Below are 14,352 nucleotides of genomic sequence, written 5' to 3'. Positions count from 1 at the left end.
CCGTTGCGGAGCACAGGCTCCGGACGCGCAGGCTCAGCGGCCATGGCTCACGGGCCCAGCTGCTCCGCGGCATGTGGGATCCTCCCAGACCGGGGCGCGAACCTGGTTTCCCTGCATCGGCAGGCGGACGCGCAACCACTGCGCCACCAGAGAAGCCCTCCTCTTTTTTTTTTTATGGTTATATCCATAAACTATTCTATCAGTCTGTGTTAAAAGATACTGTATGAAAGTGAGAAATGAAGGGAAGGAACACAGGAAAAGTGAAAATTTGGGAGGCATTTTCCAATTTATAATTTTGTACCAGAGCTTTATTTTTAAGGGCAAAAGCAGGCTGATGATGAGAGATCATATGAGGCATGCATCTATGTGAGCTTCACAAGAAGTGTTCTAGAAAATTCGTAGACGAGAATTCATTTCTCATTGTGGAGTATGTGGTGGAGCACCATGAATAGTTTTTTAGCTGGAACTTGTAAAGTGCAAGGAGAATTCACTGATAAAGGGGCTGGTTTGGGCACTTCTGGCTAAGAAATTAACAAAAGCATGGAGGTGGCAGGAATGTCTGATTGGGTTAAAAGAAATACATATCCATGACTATATGTCCTTTTTTCAAGTTTAGAGCAAGCTCTTACTTTCCGCTTTCTGTTGTTCCCTGTAACTTCTACTTTTTCTGTGACTAATCAGCTTAGGATCATTTATTAGTAATATTGATGGCCACCAGTTACTAGATGCTTAATATGTGATAGACAGGTACTTTGTTTATAAAGTAAAGTAATACTTTGTTTATATAGTCCTCACAAATATCCTGAAAAATAGGACTTATTTTGAATATACTTATTTTGAGCATAAGGAAATAGAATCTCAGAAAAGTGAATTTGCCCAAGGTCACAACAGCTAGAAATTGGCAGGGAGGACTTTAATCCAGGTCTGTGAGTTAATAGTCTGAGCTCTATTCTGTCACCATCTCTGGGCATTTAGTGCACATAAAACATTTTGAAGTGCAAAGAAAGCACATATGTTGTTTTTGCGAAGTCAGAGATACAATTTATAGTCTCCCTGCAGAGGCGATTTAAGTCATGTTTTAAGGCTGGGAAAGGTGAAATTGTTCCCACTGTTTGAGATTGTCTACTGTATAACTGGTTCTGGAGACTTTCAGTTTCCCTTCTAGGTCAGCACTGCTTAAGATGCAGAGCAAATAAAAGTTTATAGAACTTTCCTCCCCTTAAACTCAGCAATTAAAAAAAAACACCAAAAATTGAGAAAGACACTCTATTTTTTATGAAACCAGAGACTGCTCAAATCTCCATACTATAGATGTTAAAGGATATCTACCAGTTACAAAGAAATTTGGGCCCAACTAATAGATAACATCAGGATTGAGATATAAGTCTAATCTCTAGTAGGCACGGATTTTTTATATAATTGAGGGGGTTCAGAAGGCCTCTACTGACAGCTCTTAACTGGGGAGAGATAAGGACTAACAGCAGTCAGCAGTCCATGGGAGAATCAGGGAACACTAGAACACAATCTCTGTAAAGGAAGAGAGTGTGTCCTTTTCTGCCCCACATTATTTCCCTGGTGTGTAACCCAATTCCTGGTATATAATAGATGCTCAGTAAATATTGGCAGGATGAGTAACCCTCCTGGGGTCCATTTCCATAGTGAAAAATTAGTGACAGGAGAACTGGGACTTAAGAAGACTTCAGCCATGCCATCTTGTAATTCTCTCTAACCGAGTATACAAACAAGGGAAACTGGTCCTGTTATGATGCTTGCTCCATGGAAAGAAATGGCTATAATCCTCTAAAGAGGCTCCTTATCCATAGGACGTTTGTGCTTACAGGGCCGGAAGCCAGCAGTTATAAATGGGAGGTGTTCAGAAAACATTCTGAACACATCCAGACAGTAAAAGAGGATTTTGTAAGATAGGTCTTCCTAATCTCTTAAAAGGAATTATCTCTTGTAAATTTTAGTACATTTTTTAGTAGCTGCCATCCCCCAAAGACGTTGTGTTATATTGACATTTTTAATGAGTAGAGAATTACCTGAGGCATTTAGAAAGTAGGGCCAATTGTGGCAAAATAATGAAGCAGGGGAAGTTTATCTTAGTGCACTGGAGCCTTTCTCTTTTCCTTATCTGTCTGCAGAGGTCTCATTTATATTCAGTCTGTCCTCTCCGTAACTATGAAAACTGCTGTTAATGTTCAAGGCATTATAATGTAAATAAGTTTAATAATAAGTATCCTGGATTTCTGAGCCTTTAAAATCAGTGCTCAGATATGCCATCTCTAAAGGGATGCCAGTTCATGATGTAATCATCAGAGGTGTAAAGATCAAAACTTTTTAAGGCAGGTTAAACCAAAAAATCTAGATACAGCATTGGTTGAGGACACATGGAAACAAGTACTGTTGTACCCATTGGTTGAGGACACATGGAAACAAGTACTGTTGTACCCAACTAGTGCAAATATCAATTGGTAAAACCATTTTGGAAGGCAGTTTGTCAGTAAGTTTCAAAATCCTTAAAAGCATGCATTTTTTAACCCAGGGAGTTCTTTTCTGGGCATATACCCAATGAAAGCAATGAGATATGTTCATCCTGGTATTATTTGTAGCAAAAAGTTGAAACTCACCAAGTGTCCAACAAAAGAAGATTATTAAGTAAGTCTTAGTTCATATTTTCCCCCCACTTTCATTACACTTTTCAATTTGTCTCACATGCCTTTATCATTGCCACTTTTTTCACTGTCTTTATGTCTTATAATCTTTGACTTCGTATTCAAATTTACATTTCCTAATTATTTGAACTAAGTTTGAAATGATTCATTTTGGTCCTTTTTAAAATATTTTTGTGCTTTCTATTATAAATTATGTCACTGTAGAAAATTTAGAAAGTCCATACAAACTTAAAGGAGGAAAAAAAAAATCATAACTCCATCACTCAGTGTTAATGTCTTGGTATAGTTCATTCCAAACTATTTTCTATTTTTTAACATAGATTATAATGAAGATTTAGCTCTTATGTTTATTTTATGTGGTATTTTGCCAGATCATTATGTAAACAAGTGTCAACACAAATTTACATTGTAAACATGTATCATAATTTATTCTGACATTCTCTGTTTTCCTATTTGTGTAGCTTATGCTTAGGTGGTTTTTAATTTTAACTGTTATACGTAAGACTGCGATATATTTTCATGTATAAAGCTGTTTGCTTTGGAATAGATGAGAGAACATACTCATATTTTGAGTCCTTTCATTTTATAATTATATGGCTCTTTTCTGCAGTTGACATATAGGAAAAGCAAAGGAGAATTAAAGAGATTACAACAACATTCCACCTAGGACCATTTTTATTTTCCTCGTACTTATAACTATATAGTAAAAGAGAGAAATTATGATACTATGCTCCCAGTAAAATCTTTCAAATTTGACTGTTATGTGTCCAGGTCATTCTTCTGGCTAGCATAGCCACCTCTTTTATCCTTTTTTGTGTGTTTTGTTTATTAAAGATAACGATGAACCTCTGTTGAGTGGATCTGGTGATGTATCTAAAGAATGTGCAGAGAAAATTCTTGAAACATGGGGAGAACTGCTGTCTAAATGGTAAGTTGTAATAGAATAGTTCTCCTTTTCACCTGTAATTCTTATTTTATGAGTATGGAATTTTACCTAACATTATTGAATTTTGGAGCCAATAATAAAAACCTAAGTATGAGGTTCACATTCTAGAATCTCTGTTTTTAGAGGTTTATAAGGGTAGTAGTGAAGATCTGAAATCAACTTTCAAAATATCAGAAGCCTAATAAATTCACATTGCTGCAGAAAATATTTATTCAAACTTGGAAAGCATGGGGAGAATAAACAAGGAAAGAAGTCATTTGTATTAAAGTGGTTAGGAACCACTGACTGGTTAAGACAATACACAGTAGTTAAGACTATACACAATAATCAGGGAGGTTTAGAAGATGCTCACACAGTGCATAGAGCCGTGGTAAGAGACTCCAGGTGGGATTTTTCCTTATCTGTGTTATATGCCTCAAGTGACAGAGCAGCATGTTATAAACATGGTATATATTAATTGCTCTACCAGTTACTTTTCCTACTAACACTTGTAAAATTCAGGAATTTCTCATCAGCTCAAAAGGTGGTTTGACAATAACATTAAACATTATCCTCTAGGCTGTCTAAAGAGAGTACACTACCTTCAGGTATTTATTAATGGTATCAGAGACACTCTGGTAAATCAAGTTGGTGAGACATTTATGTAGTTTCCTTTCCCCATTGTGTAGGATGCCTGTATATGCTGAAAAGAGCTGAACTTGAAAGTGATCTGAGTAGTTTTCTATTTCTGACTTTCTGGTTATTAGGGTTGTCTGTTAGCTCCCCATGGACCTGTTACTTTGGGGTCTGATTTTTCTCTGAAGTTTTAACTGTTGAAACCTTCACTCTATTCTTAGTAAAACTGTGTCTCAGCATTAAAAAAAACTTCATGCCCTTAAGGGATGGGACTACAAATGGGCATCATCTGCTTCTAACACTCTCACAGTGCTTTACACTTCTGGTAAAACACTCTCCACATTGGGAAATGTCAAATGTGTACAGGAGGAAAATGCAAACCAAAGCATGGTTTGTCTTTACACAAGTGGTTTTAATAAATGAACTCTGCAAAAGCCCCCCAGGGGAATAGTTTTCATTTATTTTTGATATTCCTTTAGCAATCAGGAGACAAAGCTGCTGATGCTCTCATCACAATATATTTTCAGTTCAGTGATTTTGGAGTGTTGGGACTGCTGCTGGCAGGAATTTCATCTGTATAAAAAGGTTTCTGCTCTAAAATAGAAATGTAATTGAGTCTTGACATGGTTATGTAATAGCGTATTTAAAATTATTTATATATAGCATCTAGGTTTTATAAAATGAACTCACCAGCATTTTATACAATTGCTTGGAATTTGTTTTGTTATCAAGCTTTGTTTATTCATTTGATTAAATGATATCCTTATCTTACTCCTTCAAATATATTAACTAAGTTTCCATCTGTCTCAACTGTCTTTCAGGGTGTTTAAAACTGTTTTTGCTGGTTTCAGTCATGTCTTTAGAAATAATAATACAGTTTCTCTGCTTCAATTCATTCTGTCATTTTTTTTTTCATCATTATTATATGTGTTCTGTAATAGGAACCATGACAATATCATGGAGTTTTAGAGCCTGGTAGACCTGGCTTCAAATCCTACCTCTCCTATTTCTAAGCTGTATGATGTTGGGCAGGTCACTTAACTCTTTTGAGTCTTTTTATTCATTTACAAAATACAAGTCTGTAGAACCACCACTCAGGATTATTCTAGATTAAAAATAATAGATGTTGTAATGGTAGTAATCATAGTAAGAAGTAATAGATTTACCATGTATCTGGTGCTGTGCTAAGTTATGTGCTCTATTTCAATTATAACAACCTTATAAAACAGTATCCATTTTTATAGATGAGGAAACTGGCTTACAGATTGTCAGCAATTCTAGTTAGTAAACAGCACTCAGAATTTTTAACACAGTCAAGTCTGATCCCAAAGCTGGTTTATTTAACTCTACATTAGATTTTAGCGGCAGTAATTGTAATAAACATAACTTTGCGCTCTAATTCTCCAAGTTCATTTTGATAGGAACTTTAGTCAATAAGAGAACTAATGTCAGTAATAAAATAGTATGCCGAGTTAGCTAGTTATTATTATCAGTGACATAAAATTATTCTGAAAATAATTTTATCAATATAAATCAAGCTAGGGTTATCAAATAATCCTAGGGTTAGGTTTATTTTTTTTGTAAAGAGCCAAGTATAAATGTTTTAGGCTTTGTGGTCAATAGTCTCTGTTGCAACTACTAAACTCTGCTGTTGCAGTGTGAAAGCAGCCATAGACAGTACATAAAGAAATAAAAATGGCTGTTTCAGTAAGAGTTGATACAGAAACACATGGTGAGCCAGATTTGTCCCACAGGCCAAAGTGTACCAATCCTTGAATTAGGTAATAGGACTACGTTTGTCCTTTCTGCTCCCACCTGTTCAACTTTTATATAGTTGTTTTTTTCTAAGCAAAGCCAAAACTATACTGAACTATCTATAGCTCTTATATTAGGGTGCTAGCATCACAGAATTAACCATTTTTAAATGTACTGTGCATTATTGTGCTAGTATTCTGGGAGAATTTTGAGAAAAGTCTCAGACCTTTTTGCATTTTGATAGGGGTCATTTTGTACCAGTAACTTCTGTTTAAATCTGATAGTCACAGGAATTCCTCTGTGTCAGGATCCTGCTTTATGTGTCAGTAATGGTGGCTTTCAAATCACAAAGCAGCTATGACGTAACATATAGCGCATTCATTGGTCTTAGAGTTTGAGGCTACCTCAGTCTTGTAATCAACTTCCCTGAACTTCTTTCTGCATCTGTAGAACTGGAGATACTACCACGTACTTCAGATGGTTGTTGTAAGCAGTAAATAAAATTATATGCAAAAACACTTTGTAAACTAATACCAACATTTCAAGATTTTTTTTATAATTTAATGCTGTGTTTCCTTTATTTATTTGTTTATTTATTTGGTTGCACCGCGTCTTAGTTGCGGCTGTCGGGCTCCTCAGTTGTGGCATGCGAACTCTTAGTTGCAGCATGCATGTGGGATCTAGTTCCCTGACTAGCGATCGAACCCTGGCCCCCTGCATTGGGAGCTCGGAGTCTTAACCACTGAGCCAACTGGGAAGTCCCTCAAGATGTTTTATTTCCCCCCCAAAAAAGTATTTTAGGGAACTCCCTGGCGGTCCAGTGGTTAGGACTCTGTGCTTCCACTGCATTGGGGGCATGGGTTTGATTCCTGGTCTTGGACCTGAGATCCCACGTGCCGCACAGCACGGCCCCCCCAAAAAAGTTGTTTTATTTCCCCTATTTTGTAGATGAGATAAATGAAGCTCAAAGACTTTAATGACTTGTTTTGATGTTATAATAGTACAGTAGAAACTTTCTTATCCACCATAGTTATTCAAAAACGTTACTGGAAGTAAGGTGTCATAAAAACTGCTGAAATCATATATCTTTATATTTATTCTAACTTGGAACAAATGTATATTTAAATGTAAAACGTAAAAATACACAGTTCACTTATCAATTTTGATGCAGTCGAGCTCTTATCTTTGGCTGTGTGTCAAATGATTGGAATTTTGCTTTGTTTTTCTTGTACAAACTACAACCATAAAGCTGTGGTTTCCAGTTTTGCTTTTTATCAAAAAAAAAAAGTAAAGTAATAATTTAAAGATACTTTAAGAAGCAGTCTGACTTCAGAATTCTTTCCTCCACTCAATCTTTTACAGTAAAGTAATAATTTAAAGATACTTTAAGAAGCAGTCTGACTTCAGAATTCTTTCCTCCACTCAATCTTTTACAGTTATATTGGCCACATCTAGTTCAATGGCTTTTTAAAAAAATATATTACCCTTATTAAGTCTTTGTATATCATTTAGTTTAGCTTTCATAAAAATAACACTCTTTTAGAGAAGCTATCTTTTATGCATTTATGGATTATGGCTTTATTTTTAGGCATCTTAACTTGAGTGTGAGGCCAAAGCAGTTGTCATCCTTAGTAAGAAGCGGTGTTCCTGAAGCTCTTCGAGGAGAAGTCTGGCAGCTGCTAGCAGGTTGTCACAACAATGACCACCTGGTAGAAAAATACCGAATTCTCATCACAAAGGTAAGGGGATGATAATTCAGCTTCAGCATTAGTTCTTTTAGAAATTTATTATAAAAAGATCATTGTGGCGATTTGATTTCTAAGAATTTTATATAATTCCTTTATCTGATGTAAGCGTAGAACTTTCATACTTCTGTCCCAGAGTTATTTCTAGTGTTGGCACAAAGGAGAAGGCATAGGTTTTCTTCCTTCCTTTTCACCTCAGAGGCAAAAGATGGCCTCTACCCTTTGTGTATCTGAATCTCTTTTGACCATAATTTCATTCTTAGTCAAGTCAGTTGTGCTATGCCATGTGTAAAAACTTTCCTTTGTTTATTTTAATCCTTTTCACACTTCACAGAAATGTGCTCTTTGTAGATAAGGCCTAGTCCTAGTTTTAAAATTGGAAGAACATGGTTCTTTTATCTTAAACCATATTCCCTTTTAGTTCATTCCTCTAAAGCGAAGAATTCTATTTTTTATAGTATCCCCTTCTCAAGTTCATGAATTGCTCAAGGTTTTGCAAGTGAAGCAACGAAATTTTTCCTTGTACAAGTATACAAGAATATAAACTAATTTTTTGCAAGGTCAGGCTGTGCTTTGTGCCTTTTGCAGGACCCATGGTACTGGCTATAAGTTTCGTTTTTGTTTTCTAAAATTCTTCAAGTTTTTATCTTTAGGAAGCAGTTTCTCCAGTGGTATGCAAATCCCAAACCTGAATTATGAATGAATTTCTTAGAACCCCCAGTAATATATGAGAATTTTTCAATGTGACAAAAGGTGGGACTTCTTTTAAAAATATATTAAAACCTTATGAGGTGAATAGTATCTCTGTAAAACTATAATTTTTAAAAAAAGACTTTATAGGTAAGGACAGCATTTGAACATGAAATCAGATCTCTCCTCAGCAGAAATATGACTTTTTTTTTAACACCTTTATTAGAGTATAATTGCTTTACAATGGTGTGTTAGTTTCTGCTTTATAACAAAGTGAATCAGCTGTACATATACATATATCCCCATACCTCCTCCCTCTTGCATCTCCCTCCCACCCTCCCTATCCCACCCTCTAAGTGGAGAAAAATGACTTTTATTTGCTCAAAATATTAGTGTTTCTATTCATCATCTTGTTTCCAGACAGATGTATTTTCCCTCAGGAACTAATATTCTGTTTCCCTTCATTATGTTGATGTTATTGTTTAACCAGCTGTATTGAGTGCCTATTACAACCACAGTGCTGGAGCTAGGAGGTCAAACACAAAAGCAATTAACATAAATCATGTGATAGTCTGGAAAAGCACAGTGGGAACCATCAAAAGGAGTGATTAATTCAGCCTGGGGGAATAGGAGAGTCTTTATCAGGAATATGATGTTTAAGATGGGTTCCAGAAAAGACCTCCCCAGGCATGGAAGAATGGCAGAGTGTTGAACTCATAGTATCATTGGAGACATGGAAGAACAAGGTTATGCAACATGTATGGCTAGCAAAAGTACACTTAGTTGATTTTTTTCTTTTATTGGCAAATCCTATTTTGGATATGTAATTATAACATTTTGAAGTCCTTTGAAATGTTTGGCTAAAAATTATTTCTTAAATATTTTTGGTGTGGCTACTCAGAGAGATAATTTAAAGACATGAAGTATTCTATTTTTCTGGTTCCATGAAAATGGTGATACCTGTTTCTCGAATAGGAACCTGGTAGTTATTATTGTAATTGACATTTAAAAAATTTGCTCTGAATTTTTTTGAGGGGAGAAACTACTTTAAAATTTTTTTAATTTATTTTTACAGCAAGCTGTAATTTACATAGGCTAAAATACACAACTTTAAAGTGTACGGCTCCATTACATATGAATACACTGCTCTGATCATTACCAAAAGGAAGAATATATCCGTCACCCCAAGAAGTTATTATTGTCCCATTCTAGTCATAACCACTCCTACGCCACCCCTGAAAAACCAATACAGTAAGTCCCCTACATACGAACCTTCAAGTTGCGAACTTTCAAAGATGCAAACACGTTTGCATGTCCAGTCATGTTAGTTAGTTCACATATCTGGCGTACATTGTCACGTGGTGCATTGTGTACAAGTGGTTGTGCTTTTGTGTTCTTTACTGTACAGTACTGTATAGAGTACAGTAGTACAGAATCTTTATTTCAAGCCCAGGATGTCCAGAAGCCAGCATGAAAGCATTGGTGATGTAGCTGGTACTACTGTACTTTTCAAGGTACTGTACTTTTCAAGGTACTATAAGGTTAAAAATGTTTTCTTTATTTTTTGTTTTTATTTGTTTTTTATGTATTGTATGTGTGAAAAGTATTATAAACCTATTACAGTACAGTACTATATAGCCAATTGTGTTAGCTGGGTACCTAGGCTAACTTTGTTGGACTTGGGAACAGATTGGACTTACGAAAGCGCTCTCGGAACAGAACTCATTCATATGTAGGGGACTTAACTGTATTCTGACTTCTCTTTCCCTAGATTAGTTTTGATTGTTCTTGAACTTCATTTACAAACAATCATACAGTCATGCAGCATGTACTCGTTAGTATTTGACGTCTTTTGCTCATCCATTTTGTGAGTGTATCAATAGTTCGTTTTTTATTTGTTTTTGTTTTTTTAATTGCTGAGAATATTCCATTGTATGAATAAATCACACTTTAAAAAAATCTGTTCTATTATAGATGTTTGTGGCTTTTTTTATTTCTCCCTGTTTTAGGTTTTATAAAGCTGCTGTGAACATTCTTGTGTATATTGATAGCAGGTGCTATGGTCTGAATGTGTCTCTTAAAATTCATGTTGAAACCTAACCACTATACCAAGGTGATAGTAATGAAGCAGGGCCTTTGGGAGGTGATTAGGCCATGAGGGCAGAACGCTTATGCTTGGGTTAGCACCATTATAAAAGAGTCTCGGGAAAGATCCCTCCCCACCTTCCACCATGTGAGGATACAACTAGAAGTCGGCACTGTGCAGCCCAGAAGAGGGCCTTCACCAGATCCCAACTGTGTGGCACTCTGATCTTAGACTTCTAGCCTTCAGAATTGTGAGCAATAAAATTCTGCTGTTTATAAGCCATCCAGTTTATGGTGTTTTGTTATAGAAACCCAGGCAGACTAAGACAGTGCAGTCTTTTATTCAGTTATTCTTCTGTTGGTAGGCATTTATTTTGTTTCCAGTTTTCTAGCCTCTAAATAGTGTTTACTAAACAACCTTACACATGTTCTAAATCTTTGACTTTAATTGAATAGTCTCAGTAGTGTGATTGCTGGATCAAAGGGTAATATGGTTTTTAAACTTGTTATTTAATTTTTGTATTTAATTTACTTATGTCCAGATTGCCTCTCTGAAAGGCTATGACAGTTCACAGTTCCACCAGAAATGTAGGAAAGTACCTATTAACACATATCCCAAACAGTATTAGTTATCACTGTAATTTTTGCTGTCAGTGGATGTAAGTGATGCCAGTATGTCTTTAGTTTGCAGTTCCCTGACTACAAATAAATATGAGCGATTTGCTCTTCCATGAATTATCTCTTTATATTCTTTGTATATTTTTCTGTTAACTTTAAGATGTCAGTTTCTAAGTACTTTATATAATTATATTCTTTGTAGCTTCATTATAAATATCTTTCTAGAATTTTAGATTTATATTAACTTTATGGTTTCACGCCATACGAAACACTTTCAATTTTTATGTAGAAAATTGCATCTTGGTTAAGGTCTCTCCTACCTCTAGATTTTGTAAATATACTTTCCAACGTTTCCTTGTGAGATTTTTATTGTACGTGTTATATTTTTACGTCTTTAATCCATCTGGAATTTATTTTTGTACATGGCATATGATAGCCGTCCAATTTTACTTTCTCCCAGATGGATAACCAGTTGTGCTACTTCTATTTTCCTACTGAGTAGAACTGCCATCTTTGTTATATCTTAAATTCTCATATATGCTGGGATTGATTTCTAGCTTGTTCTATTTATTTATTTTTGTGTATTCCTATACCAATACTGTTTTGGTTAAAGAGGCTTTGAGTTATGTTCTAATATCCGGTAAAGCAAGTCTTTTTTTCACTGTTTCCTTTTTCATATTTTTCTTATCTACTTTTGCATATTTAATCTTCCATATAAACTTCAAATTCATTTTCTCCAGTCTCACCATTATCCTGAAAGGTTATATAAGGATTCTAGTTTGAATTACATTTAATTTACATATTTAGGTTATAATATACATTGTTATAATATCTTTACATCTGAGAATATGGTATGCCTTTCCACTTGTTAAGGTCTTATGTCTGTTAAAGACTTCAGAGTTGCCTTCATATATGTCTTGTTCCTCTTTTGTTAAATTTATTCCTAAGAATTCTCTTAGAGTGTTCTCGCTATAGCAAATGGAATATTTTTTTTTCTGATTTCCATTTCTAAGTAGCTAATTGCTACAACAGAGAATAGACATTAATTTTTTCTAATTTTCTATCCATCTACCTCTTGATATTTTGATTAATCCTCCTAATTTTATACTAGCATCTTTTAAGATTTTCAGGTATATGATAATATCAGCAGCAAAAACAGTTTCACTTCTTTTTCACTGTTTATGCAGGCTACTAAATTTTCTTGTTTTTGTTTTTATATTTGATAGAAGCTTTAAGACAGTGTTTAATGATGGTGGTGATAACTAGCATCCCTATTGAGTTCCTGATTTTAATTAAAATGGTCTTAGTTTTTCAGACTTCTGGAAAGCATGCTATTCATTTGTGGGGTTTTTTTGGTAATACTTTTTATTTAAGTGATTTTATTCTATCTCAGGCTTTGATTTTTTTTTTATTAGGAATGTCTACTGAAATTTTATGAAGGACTTCTTCAGCACTTAATAGTGAATATGATTTTCTTTAACTTGTTGATGGAGTAGATGCGTTATCAACATATGATAGACTTCCTGATATTGAGCTACCCTTGGCTTCATGGAATAAATTTCTGCAGACCAAATACTCCTGGATTTTTAGTTTTCTGTTCTTTCTCGTCTTTGATAGAGGGTTCCTCAACCCTAGTCTCTAGTTAGAACTTGTCAGGCACAGGGGAAAGAAACCCTAATAAGTAATCCACAGGGACTCCTATGAGCTCTCTTACTCCCAGCTGTAAGACCTATAGCTATTTGGGTCTCGTAAATCAAATAAATTGGAGTTGAGAATGGAGCGAAAAGAGGGTGCTTTCTGGTCTTCAGCTTCCAGAATCATCCTCTGGTCCTTCTTTCTTTTGGTTATTTTTCACCTTTTATATTAGTGACTGTTTATTTATTTTGCTTAGTACCAAAAATTTGCATCAGAATGGCTTCCTTAACAGATTCTTTTAATAAATAAAAGAATAATGAAATAGCAGCGTGTTCTGATGTTTCTCTTTCCTTCCATCCAGTCAGCCTTGTGTTTTCTGAAACCTATTTGCATTGTTTTCGCTAGTGATTTTAGTGGCAAACCTCAGTGGTAAGAGTCTTTTGCCATGAATTTCAGGTTTTTATCCAGAGCCAAATAATCAATATTTACACTTCTCATTGTCCAAGGGAAGCCCTGGAGGCCCAGCCACGTTTTACCAGTCTGGAAAAATAATTTAAATATCTAATTATAACTTCATTATTATGCAGATTGTTTTGTTTTAATTAAAAATCTCTTCCTGGGCTTCCCTGGTGGCGCAGCGGTTGCGCGTCCGCCTGCAGATGCAGGGGAACCGGGTTCGCGCCCCGGTCTGGGAGGATCCCACGTGCCGCGGAGCGGCTGGGCCCGTGAGCCATGGCCGCTGGGGGAGGCCCGCATACCACAAAAAAAAAAAAAAAAAAAAAAAATCTCTTCCTGGTCGATTTGGTAATAGTCAAGGATTCAATAATATTTAATCATAAGAACCTCCTGTGGATACTAAACAAAAAGGGGATCAAGTTAGCAAAAAGAGCACTGGTCATGAAGTTAGGAAGTGTCTGGGTACTAGTTTCAGCTCTGCTACTGGCTTACATGAACTCAGATGAGGTTCTGTCTATTTCCTTTTCTCTGCTGAAATGAGGTTGCTGAAGTAAATGGTTGAGCTTCCTTTAAGTTTTCTTTAAGCTTTAACATTCTGGAAAAATGAAATGGAATGTTTGAGTCCTGCCCCCAAAATAGCCTGTGATTCTACTGTTTCACAACTCAGTACTCTTGCTATCTGATTCTGTAAGAAAACAGATTGCCAGTGGACTTTTAGAACTTTATTGTCTGCTCCCCTATAGCAGTTGCCGTGGTAGGTCAGCTATAGACTGAATGTTCTTGTCTCCCCAAAATTCATATGTTGAAACCCTAACACCACCCCCACCCCCAACAATGTGATGGTGTTTGGAGGTGGGACCTTTGAGAGGAGATTCAAGATTCAAGGGGCCTCTCAAGAGGGTAGAGCCCTCATGAATGGGTTTAGTATCCTTATTAAAAAAAGACCATAGAAAGCTCCCTTGCCCCTTCTGCCATGTGAGGACACAGTGTAAGATGACTGTGGATTCTCACCAGACACCGAATTGCCAACACTTTGATCTTGGGCTTCCCAGTCTCCGGAACTATGAGAAATAAATTTGTTGTTTATAGGCAATTCAGTCTATGGTATTTTTTTTTTTTTTTTTTTTTTTTT

General features: G+C 35.7%; 1 protein-coding gene across 5 annotated transcripts in view; it reads left to right on the top strand.

The window, feature by feature from the left end:
• The window catches only part of RABGAP1 (RAB GTPase activating protein 1), a 163,343-nt gene that overhangs the window by 74,094 nt on the left and 74,897 nt on the right, over nucleotides 1-14,352 (top strand). For all 5 annotated transcript variants that reach the window (XM_007128903.4, XM_055086976.1, XM_028493538.2 and 2 more), the window contains 2 exons: nucleotides 3,510-3,603; nucleotides 7,580-7,730. In XM_007128903.4, the coding sequence (XP_007128965.1) occupies nucleotides 3,510-3,603; nucleotides 7,580-7,730 (245 nt within the window). The remainder of the gene's footprint in view (nucleotides 1-3,509; nucleotides 3,604-7,579; nucleotides 7,731-14,352) is intronic.

The sequence above is a fragment of the Physeter macrocephalus genome, chromosome 9 (assembly GCF_002837175.3).
Source record: "Physeter macrocephalus isolate SW-GA chromosome 9, ASM283717v5, whole genome shotgun sequence".
Classification (NCBI taxonomy): domain Eukaryota; kingdom Metazoa; phylum Chordata; class Mammalia; order Artiodactyla; family Physeteridae; genus Physeter; species Physeter macrocephalus.
The sequence above is the reverse complement of the archived record's forward strand: the minus strand, read 5'-3'. Positions and strand labels throughout refer to the sequence as shown.